This window comes from Hyla sarda, chromosome 2 (genome assembly GCF_029499605.1).
Source record: "Hyla sarda isolate aHylSar1 chromosome 2, aHylSar1.hap1, whole genome shotgun sequence".
Classification (NCBI taxonomy): domain Eukaryota; kingdom Metazoa; phylum Chordata; class Amphibia; order Anura; family Hylidae; genus Hyla; species Hyla sarda.
The window spans coordinates 129,051,522-129,074,842 of record NC_079190.1 but is presented as its reverse complement, the minus strand read 5'-3'; the positions used below and the strand labels follow the sequence as shown (position 1 = coordinate 129,074,842).

The 23,321-nt window shown below is 39.2% G+C and overlaps 1 protein-coding gene across 2 annotated transcripts in view; it reads right to left on the bottom strand.

The window, feature by feature from the left end:
- Nucleotides 1–22,186, bottom strand: part of PCDH17 (protocadherin 17) — a 203,232-nt gene extending 181,046 nt beyond the window's left edge. The window contains exons 1-2 of one of the 2 annotated variants that reach the window (XM_056555484.1): nt 21,769–22,186; nt 18,055–20,593 (exon numbers count right to left, since the gene is read on the bottom strand). In XM_056555484.1, coding sequence (XP_056411459.1) covers nt 18,055–20,532 — 2,478 coding nt within the window. In that variant the 5' untranslated portion in view covers nt 20,533–20,593; nt 21,769–22,186. Of the gene's footprint in view, nt 1–9,962; nt 14,299–18,054; nt 20,594–21,768 lie in introns of those variants that run through there. The other variant, XM_056555483.1, reaches the window with a different exon arrangement.
- Between the last annotated feature and the right edge of the window lie 1,135 nt (nt 22,187–23,321).

The window sequence follows — 23,321 nt, the reverse complement described above, 5'->3', positions numbered from 1 at the left end:
CATTTTAGGAACTGTCCAGAACATGTCAGCAGAGAGCATTGTGCTCGTGATGTCAGCAGAGAGCTCTGTGTTCCAAAAAGAAAATAATTTCCTCTGTAGGATTCAGCAGCTTATAAGTACTGGAAGGAATAAGATTTTTTAATAGAAGTAATTTACAAATCTGTTTAACTTTCTGGCACCAGTTGATATATATATATAAAAAAAAAAAGCTTTCCACTGGAGTACCACTTTAACATGAAACGTGGCACACATGTTACTTATATGTCAACAACAGACATAGGATAGTTAATTTAACCCTTACTCACCCCCATTTGCCAGGGTTGGGGTTTATGTTTAAATTCCCATACAAGTCTATGGGACATATATGATACTGCATAACTTCCAAATGGCAGGAGATGTTTCGATAATACTTGGTCACATGTTACTTATATGTCCACTTAAAATATAGGATAGTTAATTTGACACTTAACTACCCTCATTCTATGGGAAATGGAGATATTTCAATAATACCTGGTACACATATGACTTATATGTCAAATGATAGTTAAATTAACCCTTACCTACACCCTAACATAAAAGATGGGTTTTTGTTTCAAGTCCCATATAGTATATGGGACTTCCAGTACCTTACTCCACAAGCTCCGCTCTGCATCTCCTGGTGAATGTGTCAATCTGGCTTGCAAGCCACACCCCATCTCACAAAGAGAGGTAGTCGGGATATGGGGATGGGATATGAGGACAAGATATGAGGTTGAGATAGGAGGACGGGATATGAGGTTGGGATATGAGGACGGGATATGAGGATGGGATATGAGGACAAGATATGAGGACAGGATAGGAGGACAGGATAGGAGGTCAGGATATGAGGACGAGATAGGAGGTTTGGATAGGAGGTCAGGATAGGAGGTCGAGATATGATGTCAGGATATGATGACGGTAAACGAGGTCGGGATATAAGATCAACAATAGGAGGTCGGGATATAAGGTCAGGATATGATAATGGCATATGAGGTCGGGATATGAGGACAAGATAAGAGGACAAGATATGAGGATGGGATATAAGGTCGAGATATGAGGAGGGGATATGAGGTTGAGATATGAGGACGGAATATGAGGACGGGATAGGAGGACGGGATAGGAGGACAGGATAGGAGGACAAGATAGGAGGTCGGGATATGAGGTCGAGATATGAGAACGGTATATGAGGTCGGGATATGAGGACGAGATACGAGGACGAGATATGAGGACGGGATATGAGGACAGGATATGATGTCGAGATATGAGGACAGGATAGAAGGACGGGATATGAGGTCGAGATATGAGGACGGCATATGAGGATGGGATAGGAGGTCGACATATGAGGACGGGATAGGAGGTCAGGATTATGAGGTCGAGATATGAGGTCGAGAAATTAGGTCGGGATATGAGGACGGGATAGGAGGTCGGGATATGAGGTTGAGATATGAGGACGGCATATGGGGACGGGATATGGAGTTGGGATATGACAACAATATATGGGGATGGGATATGAAGTCAAAAGCTTCCTCCTTTGTTGATTTTCCTCCCCAACAAGGATGAGGAAGGAAAAACCGGGCTAAGCCGGGTACTCAGCTAGAATATATATATAAAACACAATGTCTGTGTGTGTGTGTATGTTCCAGCATCACTTCCAAACAGCTAAAGATATTAACACAAAACTTGGCACACATGTTACTTATAGGTCAGCAACAAACATAGGATAGGTATTTTAACCCTTACCCACCCCCATTGGCGAGTCTCTGACTTTTTGTTTAAAGTCCCTTACAAGTCCATGGGAAATATATGTTACTGCATAACTTCCAAACAGCTGGAAATATTTTGATAATACTCGGTCACATGTTACTTATATGTCCACTAAAAATATAGGATAGTAAATTTAACCCTAACTACCCTCCTTTGCGAGGGTCAGGGTTTTTGTTTAAAATCCAATGTGAAATGTATGTTCCAGTATAACTTCCGTATGGTTGGAGATATTTTGCTAATACTTCGTTACACGTTACTTATATGTCAAATAAAAATATATGATTGTTAAATTAAGTTTGGGGTTTTTGTATGGGGTATGGTCTGCTCTGCATCTCCTGGTGAATGTGTCAGTCCGGCTGGCAAGCCACACCCTCCAAGTACTCCATGCCCCATCTTGCAAATTCATGCCCACCCTTTGAGACACATCCCTTTTTATTTTCATATTACAATATCTTCATCACAACTCAGCCCTACCTGAGGATGGGTTATGAGGATTAGAAATGAGGACGGAATATGAGTTCGGGATATGAGATCGAGATATGGGGTTGGGATATGGGGACGGGAATTGAGGTCTGGATATGAGGTCGGATATGGGATGTGATATGGGGACGGGATATGACGACGTGATATGAGGTCGGGATATGGGAACAGGATATGAGGACATAATATGGGGACAGCATATGGGGACGGGATATAGGGATGGAATATGATGTGAGGATATGAGGTTGGGATCTGGGGACAGGATATGGGGACAGGATATGGTTATGGGATATGGGGAAGGAATATGAAGTCTGGATATAAGGTTGGATATGGTGACGGGATATGAGGACGTGATATGAGGTCGAGATATGGGAACAGGATATGGGGAAAGAATATTGTGACGGGATATAGGGACAGAATATGAGGTCAGGATATGAGGACAGGATATGAGGAGGGGATATGAGGATGGACTGTGAGGTCAAGATATGAGGATGGGACATGAGGTTCAGATATTAGGATGGGATATGATTTCGGGATATGAGAAGGGGATTTGGGGTTGGGGTACGAGGAGGCAATTTGAGGACAGGATATGAAGACAAAAGCTTCTTCCTTCTTCAGCATATTAACCCCTTTTTTGCATTTTCATTTTTTCCTCATCACCTTCTAAAAATCATACTGCTTTCAATTTTGCACCTAAAAATCCATATTATGGCTTATTTTTTTGTGCCACCAATTCTACTTTGCAGTGACATTTGTAATTTTACCAAAAAATCCACAGCAAAACAGAAAAAAATTAATTGTGCGACAAAATTGAAGAAAAAATGTCATTTTGCAACTTTTGGGGGCTTCCGTTTCTACACATTGCATTTTTCATTAAAAATTACACATTATGTTTATTCTGTAGGTCCATACGGTTAAAATGATACCCTACTTATATAGGTTTGATTTTGTCGTACTTCTGAAAAAAATCATAACTACATGCAGGAAAATTTATATGTAAAAAATTCTTATTTTCTGACCCCTATAACTTTTTTATTTTTCCGCGTACAGGCCGGTATGAGGGCTCATTTTTTGTGCCATGTTCTGAAGTTTTTATCAGTACCATTTTTGTATTGATCGCACTTTTTGATCGCTTTTAATAATTTTTTCATGATATAAAAAGTGACCAAAAATACGCAATTTTGTACTTTGGAATTTTTTGGCGCGTACACCATTGACCGTGCACTGACATTTACGCACATGGCGATACCACATATGTTTATTTTTATTTACACCGTTTTTTTAATGGGAAAAGGGGGGTGATTCAAACATTTATTAGAGAAGAAGTTAAATGACCTTTATTAACTTTTTTATTTTCACTTTTTTTTTTTGCAGTGCTATAGCTCCCATAGGGGGCTATAATGCTGCACACACTGGCCTTTTACCCTGATCCCTGCAAAGCCATAGCTTTGCATGGATCAGCATTCTAGGGGCTCAATTGCTCAAGCCTGTAGCTCAGGCTTGGAGCAATCAAATGCTGATCGGACGCGACAGAGCAAGGTAAGGGGGCCTCCGCTCGCATCCTAGCTGATCGGGACATCATGATTTTATCGCGATAGTCCCGATCAGCCTGACTGAGCTGCCGGCAAGTTTATACTTTCGTTTTGGACACGGTGATCAACTTTGATCGTCGCGTTTGAAGGGTTAATAGCCCACGGCACAATGATCTGTGCTGCGTGCTATTAGCCCATGGTCCCAGCTATCATTAGCAGCCAGGACCGACCTGGTATGATGCGGGGTTACCGCGTGACCCCGTTTTAAATACCGGGACCAGGAGCAGGGCGTACAGGTACGCTCTGCGTCCTTAAGAGGTTAAACTTTGAAAACTAAAAACAATGAAAAAGAAGGTCTAATACATGCTCCGAAAGAGAAGATTTCCTTGGGTCAGAAGTAAACCTTTTGTTGCAATAGACACACTTTAATAGTTAAAAGGGTTATCCAGGTTTTATAAACTTTTCTCTATGGTGCATGTAAGGCTAAGTTACGTCTTAAGTGCTTTCCTTTCCTTTTATGTGTAGGGTGGATCAACCCCTTTTTTTGTGATTTCATGGACCCCCCCAGGTTAAGCATTCCTCTGGTCTGTGGATTAATGTTGTCTCAAGCCTTTCCCAGAATCCTGTTCGGCTTGAGACAACAGCTGGTCACAGGGGGGTTGGCTTCTTCTTGTCTTCCCTGACAAGCCAGACCTAATAACGTGTGCCGTCCAGCTATATGTGCCACTGCCCCTGTAATCAGCTGTTGCCTCAAGCCTAACAGGATCCTGGGAAAGGCTTGAGACAACATTCATCCAGAGGAATGCTCAGGTTCAGCATTACAAAAAAGGAGTTGATCCACCCCACACATGTAAGGCAAGTAAAGCACTTATAAGACATAACTTGGCATCACAGGTAGGAAGTTAATAAAACCCGGATAACCCCTTTTGGTAGGATGTAACTATCGGTAGGATAAGCTAAATAATTGTTTCATCTAAAAACAGTCTTTTCTAGTGCTGACTAGAAACAAAGGGCATGATTTATGTGATCACAAATATGTCAGTCTTATTTGCATATGGATGTCATATGATGGGTCAATATGAATTCTGCATACCTTATGCCACCAATGAGATTGGCTCCCATCAGAGAACAACAGAATGAGAACATAAACAATGGAAACATTTGGAAAAGAATCTTTGTTTTTGGCAGATATAGAGTGTTAGTGCATTGACTTCATTCAGCTGTGGAAAAAACACAACTAGAATAGAACTAGTATGAGACAGATCCCACGTACAGTGGTAATACATCTGAATCAGGACATGCATACCATGACATAGAAATGCTGTGGGCTAGCGAGATTTTTCTTTTAATATGCTGCATGGAAAGTGTATAAGACACATACATATTGTACAGAAATAAATCCCCTACTGTGGCTGTGTCACATACTGACATATGAGAACACTGTCACAACAGGGAACCTTTTTTATGCAATGTATTGTCCTTTACATTGCAAAGAGCGGAGGGAGGGAGGCAATGTACAACTGTACAGAGTGAGCGTAGCTGTCGGCTCTGTAGGCACCGTAGGAAGGGAGTAAGAAATAGGATTGTAAACATTCAATTGAAATCCTCCTTCTCCCTCCCCCCTTATTAATAGGTCTTTCTAACTAAAAGACAAATAAAAATACATATCATCCTGGGCAAACCTTTTAATACTTAGTCTTCATATTGGCTTTTAGTGTAGCAACTAAAAGAGCAGCCATCACAGCTTAGCATGAAAGAAATCTGCATTTAGCCTCACACATGTCTTCTGGTAACAGCTCTATATTTATTTATCACTCAAAAATGCTAAAATCCAGTTCCAAAGCTGAGATTCAAATGAATCATGATACGTCCATATGCAAAAAAATAGGTATCTTTTTGCAGAAGAATATATTTTCTGGAGATATATATATATATATATATATATATATATATATATATATATATATAGGAATATGCAAAGCAGCTCATTACATCACCTTTTCAGGTAATATTCCCTGGTATCAGCTTAGCTCCTGTTAAAGAATATAAAAAGCTGATCGGGATTTTATACCAAGCCAGACTATTCCCCAAAAGGGAAGTTTCTACCCTTTTGGGGAGTAGTCTGGTTTGGCATAAAATCCCGATCAGCTTTTTATATTCCTTAACAGGAGCTAAGCTGATACCAGGGAATATTACCTGAAAAGGTGATGTAATAGGCTGTTTTGCATATTCCCCTACCCAGAATGCCTGCGGAGTGCTTAATGGCCTTCTGAAGCTCTGTTACACCAGGAGTGGTGGCCTCGTCCTGAGTTAAATACTCACCTTCTTTATATATATATATATATATATATATATATATATATATATATATACAGTTGTCCCTCAACATACAATGGTAATCCGTTCCAAATGAACCATTGTATGTTGAGGGCAGTGTAAAGTATAGGACAGTCGTCTACAACCTGCGGACCTTCAGATGTTGCAAAACTACAACACCCAGCATGCCCGGACAGCCGTTGGCTGTCCGGGCATGCTGGGAGTTGTAGTTTTGCAACATCTGGAGTTCCGCAGGTTTAAGACCACTGGTATTGGAGGTTATACTCACGTGTCCCCGCCGCTCCGGACCTGTCACCGCTGCCCTGGATGTCGCCTTCCATCGCTGTCGCCGCATCTCCGGGGTGTCCCCGATGCTCCAGCAAGGCCTCTGCTTCCCCGGCATCCTTGCTCTCATGTCGCCACCATCACGTCACTACGCACAGCGCTCCTATTGGATGACAGGACGGCGTGCGCAGCGACGTGATGACGACGATGGAAAGCGCCGACGATGCAGGGGATCCCGAAGAGGACGCGCCGGAGCCCCGAGGACAGATAAGTGATCGTCAGCGGACCACACGGGGCACCGTAAACGGCTATCCGGTGGCAGCTGAAGTAGTCTGCGCTGCCGGATAGCCATTTATGCGATGGCCCCGACATACAAAAGCATCGTATGTTGATGCTGCCTTCAACATGCGATGGCCTCTGAGAGGCCATCGTATGTTGAAATGATCATATGTCTGGGCCATCGTAGGTCGGGGGGGGGGGGTCACTGTATATATATTTAGTCATTTTTGTTATTATCATATTTCAATCTCATTCTTGTTAAATTTCTGTAAACCGGTTAATAAATGTGCATAATTTACTATATTTACCAGGGAACTGTTTGTTTGGAAACTTTGCTGTAGTTTTCTTATGAAATCATTTTTGCATATGATTTTTTATAGGGTATTATAATAAAGAGAATAAAACAAGTGTCAGAGGAAACAGATTGATTTTTGTTGGGTCTCAATATGTTGCCTGAAAGACAAAGAACTTTATTAGCCTAGCAGCACATTGTGTGTATTGGTAGAATAAAGTTTTTATATTAGGATGAAATCTGTGGGGCTGCCAAATGAAACTGTGCTGCATATGTGATCATCTGTTTGATGTGGGAGGAAACTCTGAAAGGAGACTTTGGCTCTTCCTCCAGGAGAATTAAGTAGACATAGAAATCCCATGCGCGTAGCCTCATGATTTAATAAAATATATAAAATGACTCACTGCAGATAAAACTACAGATTCAACTTTTTGATTTCACATTATATGGTTTAAAAGACGAGTGGATCTACTACTGGGTATGTTTATGGCAGCCGATGCTTTATGGCATTCGCTCATGACTTCATGGTAGTGACTATGTATAAGCCTTTGTCTAGATGTCTTCTTGTGGAAAATAGCATAAACATTATCAGTAGCTGACTATATTCTGGTCATTATACTTTGTAGGCACACTGCCAGTGCATGGAACAGTACCCTGCATACCTTTCTGACAAGATGTCGATGTATGCCACCAGTGATCTGGGTAAACACATTGAGAACCCAACCCAAGCTGCTGTGTGTATACATGAGGGATAACACTACTTTTGTCCTTTTCATAAACTGCATCCTGATTTTTTTTCTCCGCAAGGTTTATGGAGACTATCAGCAAACGAGAAGAACGTGCTCCATGAGAAATCTTATATTCATAAGTAGCAGCAGCAAGGAGGACATTACACAGCAGTAACAAGCAGTATAGCTGTAAATCCAGAACTGGTTTGAAAAACAACAGTTACTTACACAGCAGTCTGTTAGTGTCTGTGTGTCTCTCTTTCTGCAGCTGCTTCCCCTCTCTATAGATTTTTATAAACAGCAGTTGTAACCTGATTCCTCAGTTAAGCTGATAATTCAACTTCCTGTCTGCTTTACTGCATATTTAACCAGTGAATTATAGTGAGTTAATAGTGTGCAAGGCATGACAGGCATGACAGAGTGAAGAATGGCATTTTTCTTTAATAAGATATACTATATTACAAAGTTTCTGAGCTGTAATAATGTTTATAGTTGCTATGTGGATTATGATGTGGAACATAACTTCCCCAGTAGTATAGAGCAGCTGATAAGTCCTGGAAGACTTAAAGTTTTTTTAAATATAAATAATTAATAAATCTGTAGAACCCTGTGGCACCAGATGATAAAAAAAGAAAAAAAAAATCCATGGCAGAAATCCAAGAGTATGCCTCAGATTTTTTACCATAGATCTACTATAGATTTTTCCATCATGTGAACATGGCCTTAAGTATATTTGATGACAAATTAGGATACTTTTTCCATTTATGTAATTCTAGAAGGCAAATGACAAACCCAAATCAATTTCATATACATTGATACATTGGTTACAATACTTATCTTTACTACAGATGATTGTAACTGATTATTAAATTGGTAATGGAAAAAAGCACATTAGCAAATGACACATCTCTATGATGCAGTGTAGGCACCATGCAAGAGACATAGCCATTGAAAAGGATACAATATGACATACTTTAAAAGGGGTACTCAGCTGGTGATTTTCTCAGTGGGCAATCACTGAAACCCGAGGGTGGGGGCTGGAGCACTCCAAGGACAGGGAAGTAGCCACCCCTCCCATACAGGAGATTGCAGGGGGCCCTAGCAGTTGAATTAAAAGGGAATTACAGCCTCAGCTGTATTTATTACATAATTAAATAGTTGCTGGTTGTCTGTACCAGTTCCTCCTGATGTTAAGATCTCTGCTTGCAGTCAGTGAATAGGGACCTTCACTGCTTACCTCCAGAGGATACAGAAAACTGTCTAGGTCATGTGGTAGTCACACCATTTCATGATTTGTTAAAGCACAGAATAGTTATCAGAGCTTGTTAGGAGTTGTGCACATGTAAATATCAAACTGGATATCTATTTCTATCCGCTGCTAGTAAGCAAGGAAGGTTATATATAAAATGATTACAAATAGAAAACCACAATATATTAATACAGAATATATACTGAAAAAAATATTCATTCTTTCATTTAAAAATGAAAAAGGCTTAATGGCTTAAAACTTGTACCCTTTAACATTTACTGCACCACTAACATTCTAGCCTTGCTGGAGAGCTCACTAATGCCTTAGCAACCAATACATAAGTCTTGTGTTGACTGACAAGCCAGTTATTGTTGTGTTTATGCAATGGTAAAGAATGAGATGCATTTGCTTTGTTTTATTGCACTGTTGCAAATATTTGTAATCTATAAATGCCTTCCAGAAACTTCTGATCATCCCACGGTCTTCTGCCATTTTGACTGTCTTAGTCAAAACAATATGATTCAACATTTGAAGATGGGTTCCCAATTTTATTGAGCATTAATATGCTACACTTGTCCAGATCCCCTTCAAGTCACAACCAAAAACAACATAAACATTGTCTACAATATATTGGTTCCAACGTCATCAAGTGCATCAACAAGTCAACAAAGCCTTCACTACTTTGTATATAATGAGATGTCATGATTTTGCGCAACAGTAGATACACAGAGCAACAGATAAATGCTATCAGCAATATAACTTAGTGAGACAATGAGGTTAGATGCAAAAAGCGATGTAACAACACAGAACCAATATGAGATGGAGGAGACTTGCTTGCAAGGCAAGTATAGAAGAAAAAAATCATGAAAACTACACTACGTCATAGACAAATAAGAACCATGTCTGGGATTTATCTATGTATGTATCTCTCTATCTATCATTGTAAAGTATCATGACATATACATTGTAAACATTAAGAATCTTCTAATGAATATCAAAGTAAATGACACTGTTCTTACCTTTGTTAATGGTATCCAAGTAGATGTGTTCTCAGCTGATGTTTTGAGTTGTCCTGTATCATTGTTTTGACTGTGACACTCAACATTTCCTTGAGACTCAGTCTGATTATTAGAAGGAGTAAGGTACATCACTCCCGAATGAGAAGAACTGAGAGGAAGTCTGGACTGACTGGAATCAAAGTACATTGGAGATGTAACTAGTAATGGACAGCTGACAACATTCATGGCATTTTTCTCTTCTACTTCGCTCTGCACCAGCATAATATCATTTTTGTTGATTTTCTTCTTTTTCATTTTCCCTAGTTTTGGTTGGGAGGCATAAGCAGTCCTGCCATTGTATGGGCCAACTTCTTTATTCTCCTTTTTACACTTGACAACTATTGTGACCATTGCAGCAAAAAGAATTATAGAAATTGCACTTAAAGCAACCAATACAGGCAAATAGATGTCCCAGTCCCGCTGTTCTCCTATAACATTCCCTTCCTCTTCATAGCATCCTAGACAGTCTGTATTTGCTTTAATGATAAGCTTTGCCACAGTTGAAAGTGAAGGTTTCCCATTATCAGTGACCTTAATGATCAGTTCTACTACTGGGGCAATGTCTTCCCAATGTGGATTGAGGAGCCTTATCTCGCCGGTCACCGAATCTATCTCGAAGAGGTGTTCCTTACTTTCTTGAATGATTTCATAAGTTACTCTCCCACTTTCTCCAAAATCAATGTCCATAGCTCTTACAGTGCTTACAATGTATCCCATTCCTACATTCCTGGGCACATAGATCTCTGCAGTATCATTCTGTAAGGTTGGCAAAACAATGACTGGCGCGTTGTTATTAACATCTAGTACAGACACTCTCACAGTGGCATTGCTTTCTAAATGTGGCGATCCTAAATCTTTTGCGATGACTTTAAACTCAAAATATTTGGTCAACTCGTAATAGAAAGTTCTCAAAGCATAAATAGCACCGTTTCGAGCGCTGATGGAGACATATGTATAGATGGAAACACCATCAATGTATGATGGGAAGATGGAATAGGATACAGTGCCATTTTGCCCTAAGTCTGGATCTTGTGCTAGGACTGAGCCAAGGTATTCTCCTGGGATATTGTTTGCAGATACTTGAAGTGCATACAAACTTTTAGAAAAAGATGGAGGATTGTCATTTTCATCCAAAATTTTCACAGAGAATGAATTGGTAGAATCAAGAGAAGGGTTACCGTTATCTCTAGCAATAATAGTTATGTTGTATTCATCTTGTATTTCACGATCTAGGGGTCTACTTGTTACCACTGTGAAAAAATTGTCATAACTATCTTCTAGCTTGAATGGCACATTGCCTAAGACCCAACACTGAAATTGTCCATTTTTTCCTGAGTCTTTGTCTGTCACCCTCACTAAAGCAATAACTGTACCAGGGGGTGAGGCCTCACTTATTGCTCCTTGTCTGACGGACACAAAACTTATTGAGGGGAAATTATCATTTACATCAGTCACAAGGACAGTCACTTTACAATGCACAGGTATTGGATTGGGGCCTTCATCTTCTGCCTGAACATCAATTTCAAGCATCTCAATTTCTTCATAATCTATGTTACCCTTGACTTGTATAACACCCGTTTTGGAGTCAATTGAAAATAGCTCCCATACTTGGTCAGATGCATAACCACTGAACGAATAGATAACATCAGCATTGGTGCCCTCATCTGCATCTGTGGCATTAAGGTCTATTATCATTTTTCCTATAGGGGAGTTTTCCGCTATTTCAACAGTGTAAGATTTTGCCTCAAATACAGGACTATTGTCATTGGCATCAATAACTTTAATGTTAATTTGAAGATTTGCTGACCTAGGAGGAATACCTCCATCAAAGGCAGTTAAAATGAGAGTATGGTGTGACTGTTCTTCTCTGTCTAGGGCTCTCTGAATAACTAACTCTGGAACTTTTGTACCATCACCCCTGGATTTTATATCTAAAGAAAATAAACCATTATCCCCTCTCATCCTATATGTCTTCAAACCATTATTGCCAAGATCGGTATCTTGTGCAGTAGTCAATGGGAATCTAGTTCCTGGGGAGGCATTTTCTGAAATATCAATATCGATCTGGTCAGATGCAAACTTAGGTGAGTTATCATTGATGTCAAGGATCTCCACCTTAATCATACATATTTCTTTATCATTGGCAAAGACCTCTAGAGAAAGAACACATTTGGGACTGTTTTTGCACAGAGTCTCTCGGTCAATACGCTGCTTAGTATACAACAGTCCACTGTTTGGATCAACATCCAGTAGGTGCGGAGCGGAATTCTCCAGTACTCTGAAGTTAGGTTTTTTACCTTTTTCAGGTAATTCCAGTTGTGCATCATTAATGTTGCCAATGGCATTTCTTGACCCCCCTTCTTCCGAAATGGAATAATTTAATGTTTTCAAAGCTTCAACAGAAACCCAATAGAAAAAGTAAAAAAATGCAAAGCGGTACATCCCAATGAGTGGCTGTTTATCAGTTTACTAATTGTTTGGTTAGTATATTCTCAGTCAAATTAAAAACAAATCCAGAAGATAAACTCCCAGCAAGCTGACACATGAGGGCAGTTATGACAGTATTAGGAGATTGATTTCAATTTCCAAGAAAATCAAGTTTTCCTATCTTGGAGGTTTAGAGCAGACGATAACTATCTCTACTAAAGGAGATTAGACCGACTGCAATCTACACATTCAATTCTGATGCACTGTGAGAACTAAGGGAGAAAAATTGTTCCTCTGATAGCAGAAGCATTGGACACAAACACCTTACAAACAGCCTTCAAAATGCAAGAGGATTTAAAAGTAGTTTCAAAGCATCAAGAAATGGCACGAATACGGAATGAGATTTCAAAACAGCTTGTGTGCTTTCACTGTCATGCCGGTTGCTTGCCAGATGTCCTTTTAAAAAACTGTCATTTTGTATTTTACTTCACATTATCTCTATTTGCAAGCCAAAATTCATGAATATTAAATAAGGCTGGGATTTGCAGACTATCTGGAAAAAATCCAAAATGCAAGGGCCCATCAAAGTTGATCATCAATTGCAAAGTATTATAATCACAGCTTGGTTTCAGTCAATTCACACTTGGGCTTTTTTTGTTCTGCAAGGCCAGTAGCCACCATCAGCTTACAACTAACAATTGTATTCAGTTAAATTCCAGTTTTCATTCTGCAGGCTGGAACAAATCAACAGGCAAACCATGGCTGGATGCTCCGATTATAGAACGGCACAGAGAAGAAAAATCACAGTTGCATGGAGAACAGTTCCAGCATTCATAGTTAGCTTTCCTTTAACGCTCTCTATTTGGTTTTTCTCTTCATCACTTCTGTCTTATCCCCCTTTTTATTTTCTCCGTTGTCTTCAACACACAATTCATTGAGTTAAATTTCCCTATGCTGTGCAAAAAAATTTTTTTTGGGGGGGAGGGAATTTCGGCAAGATTATTGTGAATGATGAACATAAGCAAATCAATAGCTGCAAATCCCCAATGGACTCCACATTAAAGCAAGAGCCGCAGTGACTACTGCTTGTTCTAGAGAAGAAACGTTAAAGAGCTTGTGAATAACACTTCATTGCCAAGCGATTAAAAAAAAAAAAGAAAAAGAAAAACAATAGATGCTTCAGAGGCAAGTTACAATGTGGAGTCACCATTCACAAAATATAATATATTGTGTATTTTGCCTTCATCAGAATGAGCTCAGAGTTGTAAACATCTTAGCTGTGAGTCAGGCATTTTGGCATCTTGCTCAACAAAGCATTTTGATTCACAAGTATAATTGTATAGATAGATAGATATATATTACAGGTTTGATAAATGATGATAAAAAGGCTTGAAATGGTTCTACTTACTCCAGCGTCCTTGCAGGAGAGATGCAGTGAATATACAAAACCAGTTATCCAACCAGTCCCGAGTATTAATTATTCTCTTCAGCTGCTATGCATGTAAATGCCACTGATCTTGTGAGTACAATAACAGATCAGATTCTGAGCAGGAAAAGCACAGATAATTCATTCCAAAGGCAGAGATATGTGTTGATTTGTTTCCCCATCTGCTATTCTTTCCTAAGTCCTAGACCAAACGTTGCTATTTCTGCAATCTGCAGCAGCTCGAGCTGGTACTTCAATCGCTCATTCACAGCATTCAAAAGACTCTGCACTACGATACATTAGAACTGATGGAACGGAATACACCAAAATGCAAGCAACATATTGGAAGTTGGTAAAATTCAACAGTTTAGAGGTGTCTTAAATCCTGTGATCCTCCATTTGCCGTACGCCAACCTTCACTCTCAGTTCTTCTCTTTGACTGACTTAATTTCTTGTCTCCTTCTCTCTCTACCTCTCGTTTTTTTTTTCCATTTTTTTTAAAAGAAAGCCTAAGAATAAAGACAAGCTTATTACTGCCACCTACTGGATTTTCCCTGTACTGCTTAATATTTCATCATCCTGCTACACGCAGTGATATACTTGGTAGTGGAGCTTATATTGCCATAAGGTATTGGGTTTTCACAAGCATGTAGTGTCTAGTACATTTTGGTTCTTATATTTACTGTTTTGAAAGCTTTCCGGGAGAAGTATTGTTCTGTGTCAGGATCTGACAAACCACTACAAGCGTATGCCGAGTGCGACGAGTAGCAAATGAAGACTGTAATTTATCTAGTGTGTCAATGAATAGGTGTTTATAAGAGGGGCACACATATTATTATAATGTATATATCAACATTGATAGCTAGCTAGCTATTTAGATAGATACATAGTGCATAGATTGCTAGATAGCTAGATAGATAGATAGATAGATAGATACTGGGAAGCAGATTGCATCATATTCTCTAATTATTTTTTTTCTTTTACCATTAGCATTTATTCAATTACACATGACAGTCACATGACCATTATTTAATTAAGAAAAAAAAAACTCAAATTTCTTTAGAAGTCTACATTTGTTTCTGCCTTTGGCTTTAGCTACCTTTTTAAATCTTAATCTGTCTTTCATGAAAACCAATTGCATATGTGCCCAGGGTTAGATCAATTTCAATTCCAAGGTGCATTAACTGTTTAACCTTTTGCAAGCTGAAGAGGGCTATGATGCAGTGCAGATATATACTCTACAAGGCCCATCTGACAGTAAATTCCATATAGGTTTGTAGTCAGATCTGGTGCGGTGCTGGAAGGTTTAGAATTCCGGGGTTATAGGAGCAAGCAATTAATTCCCCTCTTAAAGCTTAATGTGCCATGACCAAATCTGACTCTCATTCTAACCACTATTATTGATGCAGCCATTGTTTTAAACTGCACTCTTCATGTTACGTAACACAAGTTGCTGAAGAGTATAATAGGCTGCTGAAGGGTATATGCAAAAGTATAGTCTAATGCTCAGGACAGGGCATTGACTAGAAGAAAATTAATGAAAAGAGTCACATTTCATTAGCTTTCCAGCTAGGGACAGAACAATACCTAATATCTTATTTTTCCCAATATATTAATATAAACTTATTAAAACTGGACTACAAACTTTTATCACTACTGATAGTAATAAAGAGACACCATAGCCAATGCATACATTCAGAGACACCATATCCTATGCAGACATTCAATAGGTGTGATCACCTATATTGCATATTTAATATTGAATAACATTCACAACTACTAAGGATCCTAGCAACTCTCATGGATCCTCGGATTTAAACATACCAGCTCCCAGTGCTATTTTTGCTATATAATTACAGCTGTGACAGGGGGTAATTCTATCCTAGTGCTGGCAATTCTGCAGCATACAAATACAAGGAAAAAAATGTGCTCCTTCATATTTTTTACATCCTTGACAAGTGCCTGTTATAATAATGTCAATACATGAATATAAATGATGCTGTAAAGTCCCAGCCCTTCTATTGAAGCCTGTCATTAGGAAATGTAAGTCACTGACAATACTGGTGAAAAAACACATTATACACAAGCATTGCACACTCTGTATATTGAGCGCACCCTCTATGAGACATGCAAATAGGAGGAATTAATGAAATCTAGATAGTAGTAATTAGAAAATGTATAGGGAAAGATTTAACGCTACAGCAGTTTTACCCCTATCTGATATAAAGCAAATATATAAAAATCACTTCTGATACACATGTATACATGGCGTAAGCTAAAAAATATGACTTGATAGGTACATTCACATGCACAGTATAATGTCTGCTTAGTGACCGTTTCCACTTAGTGTGTATTATGTTCAACAATGCAGACATACTGTTATAAAGAGTAGTGTGGCTTCATCCAATCAGGTGTCTGCATTTATAGCCCTTATATTCCATTTAACTTCAGAAGTATTGCATACATATATGATTTAGTCATCTCAAGTGTCACATTACAGCCCATGTACTTGCAAACATCCCACGTATTGTTCACATACCATATGGGAAAATTAGCGTGTAACATACAATATGTAATATTAAAACTCACTTCCTAAATGATGCCTTAGAACCCAAAGTAGAAGTTCTTATTAAGAGAATACACTATAGTACCTAATATCAAACACCAAGACACTAAGTCGCTTTACCTTCCTAGTGATAGAAAACATGAAGGATGAAATTTAGTGTTATCTCTTTGAAAACCAATCTCAGACACAGAACGTTAGCTAATTCGTTATTCCCACTGTTTTCTGGTCCAAAATTGTCTCTGACTGTTACATTATTTGTAGTGTACATTGGATTTCTAAAGTCGAAGCTGCTGGTGAACCTATTGATGTCACACAGGGAAAAACATCCTAGAAAAGTCAATAGTGACAATCTAGAAACTTCAACCTAAAAGACAAACTTCACCAAGAAAGCTCTGCTCCCAAACTGTAAAGCTGCTAAAGGTTCCTTCTTAAAGGAGTCGGAAAAGATAAATATTTTTAAAATATTTTTTTTCTATTCCTATATAGAGCACACTCCATCCACAGGTCTGTAGTAACGATCATACACAATAGCACTGGTGAACATATAAGCATTGTCATAAGTCTGTTTGTATCAATGTATTATTTATCTCAACTTAGAAAAATACTAGGAAACACATTAGTGACTGAGCAGGAATTGCTTCTGCTAAAACTGACTCAGTAAGGATAGAACATGTACATATCATCTCATTGGTTTACTCCATTACAGAACTGTGGGGGAAGGATGTTGTAGGGCCTTATTAACACTGGGTTAGGGAGTAACAGCTACAGCTACATGCATTGACTACCAGCTCCGAAACATCAAATGCTTATTCCTACAGGATGTGAGGAGGATGTGAAGCAGAATAGATGAATACCCTGAACTACAATGTTTACACATACAGTATGAGGAACCGTGTCATCAAAGTAATGAATCACTATTACAGTTATAGCTCTCCAGATTGGGATCAATACCACCAATAACTCATAAGTCCAATACTATGGATTAAATTCATAAGAGAATAGGAGCCTACAGTATAGTATAGCCAATGCATTTACTCTTAGAATCACAAAGTAGTACTGCTAGGGGGGCTAAAAGCTTATATATATATATATATATATATATATATATATATATACAAGTTCTCTATACATTTATATACACAATATGTTTTTTTTTTTTTTTTTTCATTTTACCTCGAACCATACAGTGGGACTACTGTGGTGCCTGGAGACAAGAGAGATATACTGTACTCTTACTATACTAGCTATACTTTAAGCATTTATAACAGATACTATGATAATGTCAAGTGAGTGATAATTTGTGTGCATATATAAATATATACAAAGAAACCAGTGCTGTAAACTATAAAATATTGATTTTGCTAATAATTCACTTTTTTTTATATGCCACAGGTTAAAATGCATTCTTTCAGCCCAATGATTACTTCAACTAAATCTAAAAACAAATAGGAGAATAACTAAAATGATTCAGCTTCTATTTGTTGTTCATGAATTATCAGCAGATATAGGCATTTATATAAATATTTGCAACAATGTAATCATAAATGATACACAATATTAGCAATGCACAAAGCATAACTGTAAACATAACAACTGATGTCTTGATATGTGCAAGGGTGGTGGCTATACAGTACCTGAATTAGGGACATCCGATTAGACGTTGTCTCGGTTGCGTTGCTCACTGGTCCAGTAAAACTGTTGTGGCAGCCAACATGGCCTTGAGGAACAGTCAGATTATTAGATGTAGGCTTGAGGTACATCACTTCTGAGCGAGGAGAACTTAAAGGGAGCCTAGTCTGGTAATCAAAATACATTGGTGATGTGGCAAGTGAGGGGCTGCTTACAACATTCATGACATTCATTGCATTTCTTTCCTCTACTTCACTCTGAACCAGCATAATGTCATTCTTGTTGATCTTTTTCTTTTTACATTTCCCCAGTTGGGGATGGCTGTACTCTGCAATCCTGCAGTTATAAGTTCTGATTTCCTTATTTTCTCTCTTACACTTGACTGCAATTGTGATCATGGCAGCCAACAGTATAATAGAAATTGTGCTTAAAGTAACAATAAGAGGCAAAGACATATCCCACTGGTGTTGCTTCCCATTGACTCTAGGTTCCCCCTCTGGTAGAGATCCAGAAGAAGATTTAATGATGAGTTTTGCAACAGCTGAAAGTGCTGGTTTTCCATTGTCAGTCACTTTGATCACAAGCTCTACAACTGGTGACACTTCTTCCCAATATGGATTCAGGGTTTTAATCTCTCCAGTCACAGGATCAATCTCAAAGAGGTGCTCTTCATTGCCATATGCAATTTCATATGTTAGTCGACCGCTTTCTCCAAAATCATTGTCAATGGCCCGGACTGTGCTCACTACATAACCCACGCCTACGTTTCGGGGGACATGAATTTCTGCTGTGTCATTTTGTAAAACTGGAAGGGAAATAACTGGTGCATTGTCATTGACATCCAGAACAGTCACTCGCACTGTAACATTGCTCTCTAAATGGGGGGAACCTGAATCTTTTGCAAGGACCTTGAATTCAAAGCATTTTGTTTGCTCATAGTTAAAAGATCGAAGGGCGAAAACTGCACCATTACTGGGATTGACTGATACAAAAGTGAAAATTGATACATCTCCAACATAGGATGGCAGAAGTGAGTATGACACTGTGCCATTATGTCCAAGATCTGGGTCATGTGCGACCACAGAACCTAAATATTCTCCAGGAATATTATTCTCAGAGACCTGCAAGACATGTAATGGTTTGTTAAAGGTGGGAGCATTGTCATTTTCATCTAAGATCTTAACAGAGAATGACTTGGTTGAGTTTAAAGGTGGATTCCCATTATCTCTGGCAATGATGGTAACATTATATTCATCCTGTGTCTCACGGTCAAGAGGTCTGTCTGTTACAACAGTATACAAATTATCATAACTTTCTTCCAGTTTGAAAGGGACATTGCCCAGAACCCGACATTGCAACTGCCCATTTTTGCCAGAGTCCTTATCAGTCACCCTCACCAAAGCGATAACAGTGCCAGGGGGTGCTGCCTCACTGATCGCTCCCTGACGGACTGATACAAAGCCAATGGATGGAGCATTGTCATTCTTATCAATCACTTTCACTGTAACCTTACAATGCGCAGGGATTGGGTTTGGGCCTTGGTCACGTGCTTGCACATCAATTTCAATAATGTTATTTTCCTCATAGTCAAGATTACCCTTTACTTGAATAACCCCTGTTTTGGGATCAATGGAGAACAGTTCCCGGACTCTGTCTGGTGCATAGCCACTAAAAGAGTATACAACATCACCATTGGAGCCTTCATCTGCATCTGTAGCATTGAGATCAATCACAACTCTTCCCAATGGTGAGTTTTCTGGGATTTCCACCATATATGACGGTGCCTCAAAAACTGGACTGTTGTCATTGGAATCAATAACTTTGACATTTATTTGGACCGTGGCAGATCTTGGAGGATTGCCACCATCCAAAGCAGTCAAAATTAGATTGTGATGGCTCTGTTCTTCTCTGTCCAATGGTTTGTCTATGACTAGCTCGGGAAACTTTGTTCCATCGCCCCTAGACTTCACATCTAAGGAAAACAATCCATTATGGTTGATGACATATGTCTTTAAGCCATAGTCTCCAGAATCTGGATCATGTGCAATGGTTAGTGGAAATCTTGTCCCAGGGAAGGCATTTTCTGAAATATCAATATCAATCTGTTCGGATGGGAAAAAGGGTGAATTGTCATTTATGTCTATGATATCCACTTTTATCATGTATATTTCTTTATCATTTGCAAAGACCTCCAAGGACACTTGACATTTTGGATTTCTTCGGCACAAAGTCTCACGATCAATCCGTTGTTTGGTAAACACTAGCCCACTGTCCTGTTCAACATCTATCAAGTTCGGTTCAGAATTCTCCAATACTCTGTAGTTGGATTTCTTGCCCCTCTCTGCAATGCCCAGCTTAACATCATTGCTTAGGTTGCCCACAATGGTTCCAGCAATCGCTTCCTCGGGTACAGAAAAATTTAAGTTTTTCAAAGTCAGGGCAGGTGCCCACAAAAAAAATAACAATAAAACTGAAAGGTACATCCCCAAATGTGTATGTGAAGGGTCTTCGCTGCTTCACTCGCCTCTTCTCAGTTCCTTGAACCTGTTGATTTTAAAACACCTGCAGTTAGATAAGCAGCAAATGGACCATGGCAGAGGAGGCTGGCAGGGTTAAATCACTGATTGTTTTTGTGCTTGAAAGACAATTCTTCACAATCCCGCCTAAGCTATTTGTCTCTTTTAAAATATTAATTGGAAAGTACCATTTAAATATCATATCTCCACATCCCCATAAAGAACAACATCATAGTAATCTCTATTAAAGATGCAATATGGCACTTGCTCGCAATAAACATGATTTGTTTGAAATGATATCCTGGTCCCAGACTAACATGGCAAAAAACTGTATCCTGAAAATTAAAGTCTGTGGTGTGCACAGACATCAGCACATTCAATCTAGAACACAATGCATCTATCCGGCATAGAACAATTAGTATATCTCTAATAAAGAAATCCCCAGTAATGGCAATCTAGGCTTTGTATATCACAATCCCCTATTCAGCTTCCTTCTCTTCACAGCAGAGGATTTATTTCCAAGAAATCATGTAGCTTCATTGGCTTACAAGCAGTAGTATTCAGTTAATTTTCAGTTCTCATTCCCTACAGTAGATCAAATCAACAGGCAAAGCATGGCTGGCTGCACAAATGGAAAACGGGAAAAACACACTTTATAGGAGCAGGCAGTTGCTGCATTCGGAGAGATGATAAAAAAAAAAAAAAATTGCCACTAAATGCAAAGTGACCGAGAATTGCTGTCTAAAATTAATGTAAACCGATCACCCGTGACCAAGCCTTGAAATGTGATGCCCGTAATCACTATATAATTACACCTATGGACTATAGATGCACTATAGACACATGTCAGCTTATTCTATAGGAGGCTGCACTTATCTTCTAAGCATCTTTTATAGGAATTAGAAGTCGGTTCTTTCTGGTGTCTACACCTACTGCACATACACACCAAATCGTTGGCCCTTTATACATGAATGACACATGCAGAATGCAGATGTTTAATAACTGCATGATTCAGAACCAGTGCAATAGAAGAATGATCTGATTAATAATTAGGATAAAAAAGAAAAAGAAAAGAAAAACCCACCCAGGCGACAATTTTTTTTTTTCAGTGCATTCATCACATAGGGCTATAGTGGTGCAGACTGTCATCATCACACAGTGGTCTCTTATATGATGAAGGTAAGAATGATCCAGTGCACATACCTTTCAGAGTCCCGGCTATACATGGGTTGTACACTGCTCCTGCTGCTGCCTCTATCCACAGCCTGTGCAGCCAAGTGCAATAGTCAAAGCCAGATGCAATTGATCTCCCCACACGTATGAGCACCATGGGCAGCTCCAAGTCACTTCTTCCAAAGTGTCCAGCTCATGTCTCCTCTTTACACTACAGAAAGCAGCACAGAGATCAACAGCAGTAGCAGCAGGGATGATAGGAGCCTTTGGCTTTTTCTAGGCTGGCTCATTGCAGCTGGGAGCACAGATGCTTCCTCCAGTCAGTCCTATAGAAACACAATGCATATAAATCCATTGCAGTCTGTACAATTCAACAGTTGTGGCTTTAATCCTTTATATCCTGCACTGTGTCACATCCAAGCTCAGCTCCAAATGCCTCTTTACTGACTGACTCTATTCACCTCACGCTGCTGCTTAAACATTGACACTGTTCTCTTGCCAGCCAATCGTCGTTGGCCCCCTTAACCCTCCTACCCTGCGCGCCGGCCAATAGCAGGCGAAGGGACGGTGTGATGGGCGTTCATAGAATGTGAATGCTTTGTGTCATTGATTAGATCAGTTAGGGCTGAGACAGTAACAATGTGAGAAGGGTTCAGCTTGTACAATGCTGCATTTCATTTCTACTGCGTGTCTGACTGGGGGATTCGAGCCAATGACACTTATTTCAAGAAAATCACAGTTTACCATTCCTGAAAGAAAAAAAAATGTATTTCTTAGTTTAGGAAATGGAGTAGGATGCACAGATAAGGTCTAGTTGCATCTGCTCAGTAGTGTATAATAACTAATAACTTTTACAAGCTTTCTTGTGAAATTTTTTTATGCAAACTTATAAAGTAGGAATTTTTTTCATAGTATTTGCCATAACAGGGGGGGGGGGGTATTTATCATCTGTGCCTTGTTCCCTCCACTTTTTAGCTTGCGCCTTTACCCTTGTGACAAACTTTTGCATTTGTATTTAAAAAGTTACAAGCAATAAATATGTCTAAAAACTTTTCTACCCTATTGTCATAGGGCTCCGCTCCACTATATGGAGTTCTGTCGGCAATTCTGTTGTAAAGACAGGAGTTTAGCAGAGAAAAATATAGTGCATGGATCCCCGATGGACCCCATTTATGTCAGGACTTGGTGATGACCCGGTGGAATCAGTTGTGCTCTACCTTCTTCTTCTGGAGCATGGCCAAGAGAAGTAGAGACATTTCAGGTGGTATTCTTTTGCTGGGTGGAAAAGGCTTCTTTTTTGTTCAGGGGGCATAGAGTTACCATTCTTTTATTCAGCCCACCGTGTGGTAGGTACATTGTAGTTATATTCAGGTGGCACAGTTTGAACATTATTTGCATTCAGAGAGCATAGTATGATGTGTGACATATCTTTATTCAAGGGGCATATCACAGGTATTTAAAAAAAATCATAATAAGAGGGCACAGTATGTGGGGCTATTATGTTCAGGAGCACAGTATGTGACATTATTACGTTCAGGTTGGCTGTGTGTGTAGAGCTGTTCAGGGGACACTGTGGGGAGTTA